The sequence below is a fragment of the Myotis brandtii genome, unplaced genomic scaffold (assembly GCF_000412655.1).
Source record: "Myotis brandtii unplaced genomic scaffold, ASM41265v1 C41898807, whole genome shotgun sequence".
NCBI lineage: Eukaryota > Metazoa > Chordata > Mammalia > Chiroptera > Vespertilionidae > Myotis > Myotis brandtii.
Window position 1 is genome coordinate 1 of NW_005312736.1, and position 913 is coordinate 913.

General features: G+C 65.6%; 1 protein-coding gene across 1 annotated transcript; it reads left to right on the forward strand.

Moving 5' to 3' along the window:
- Positions 1-6: 6 nt before the first annotated feature.
- On the forward strand, positions 7-546 carry LOC102255417 (glutathione peroxidase 1; the record flags this gene model as incomplete). The annotated part of the gene is made up of 1 exon (XM_005852861.1): positions 7-546. A coding segment is annotated over one exon (369 nt), but the record flags the coding sequence as incomplete, so codon positions are not given.
- Between the last annotated feature and the right edge of the window lie 367 nt (positions 547-913).

The following is a 913-nucleotide window of genomic DNA, read 5'->3' on the forward strand; positions in this document are numbered from 1 at the left end:
GCTCCCCTCCCGCAGGAGAACGCCAAGAACGAGGAGATCCTGAACTCGCTCAAGTATGTCCGGCCCGGCGGTGGGTTCGAGCCCAACTTCACGCTGTTCGAGAAGTGCGAGGTGAACGGCGCGCAGGCGCACCCCCTCTTCGTCTTCCTGCGGGAGGCGCTGCCCGTGCCCAGCGACGACGCCTCGGCGCTCATGACCGACCCCAAGCTCGTCACCTGGTCCCCCGTGTGCCGCAACGACGTGTCCTGGAACTTCGAGAAGTTCCTGGTGGGCCCGGACGGCGTGCCCGTGCGCAGGTACAGCCGCCGTTTCCCCACCATCGACATCGAGCCCGACATCGAAGCCCTGCTGGCCCAGGCCCCCGGCAGTGCCTAGGGCACCCGCTCACCCACCGGCCTCTGGGGGGGTTTATCCATGACGGTGTTGCCTCTAAACCTACGCGGAGGAATGCCTGATGTCCAGCCAAACCCCCCCAGATGGGCCCTGGTCCTGCCCACCCTGCCTCCCCCACATGGCTTTCACAATAAACTGCCCGCTGTCAGCGGACTCTGTTTGTCCTGTGTCAGTGGAGGGGGGTGAGGGGGGTGGGGGGACACTTTCCTTTCCCCTCTCCGCATTGTCAGGCTGGGAGCTGGAGCCCCCCACCCTCCACTCCTGGCCAAGCCTGGGCTTCCTCTCCTTCCTCTGCAGTGTGTGGGGGCCACTCTCCTATGCGGCCCGGGCTCCTGTCCCAGTGTCTCCCTCTCCCTGCCACGCAATAGGGCCATCCCCAAGGACCTGTTGGAGGAGAAAGTCCTTACTCCGGAAGGGAGGACGGGCCAGGGCCGACTCCTAACCCAGCAGTGGGCCTCTCCCTGAGCGTGTGCTGGGCGGGAAGTGACCTTCACACAACACAGCGCCATCTCAGGCTCCC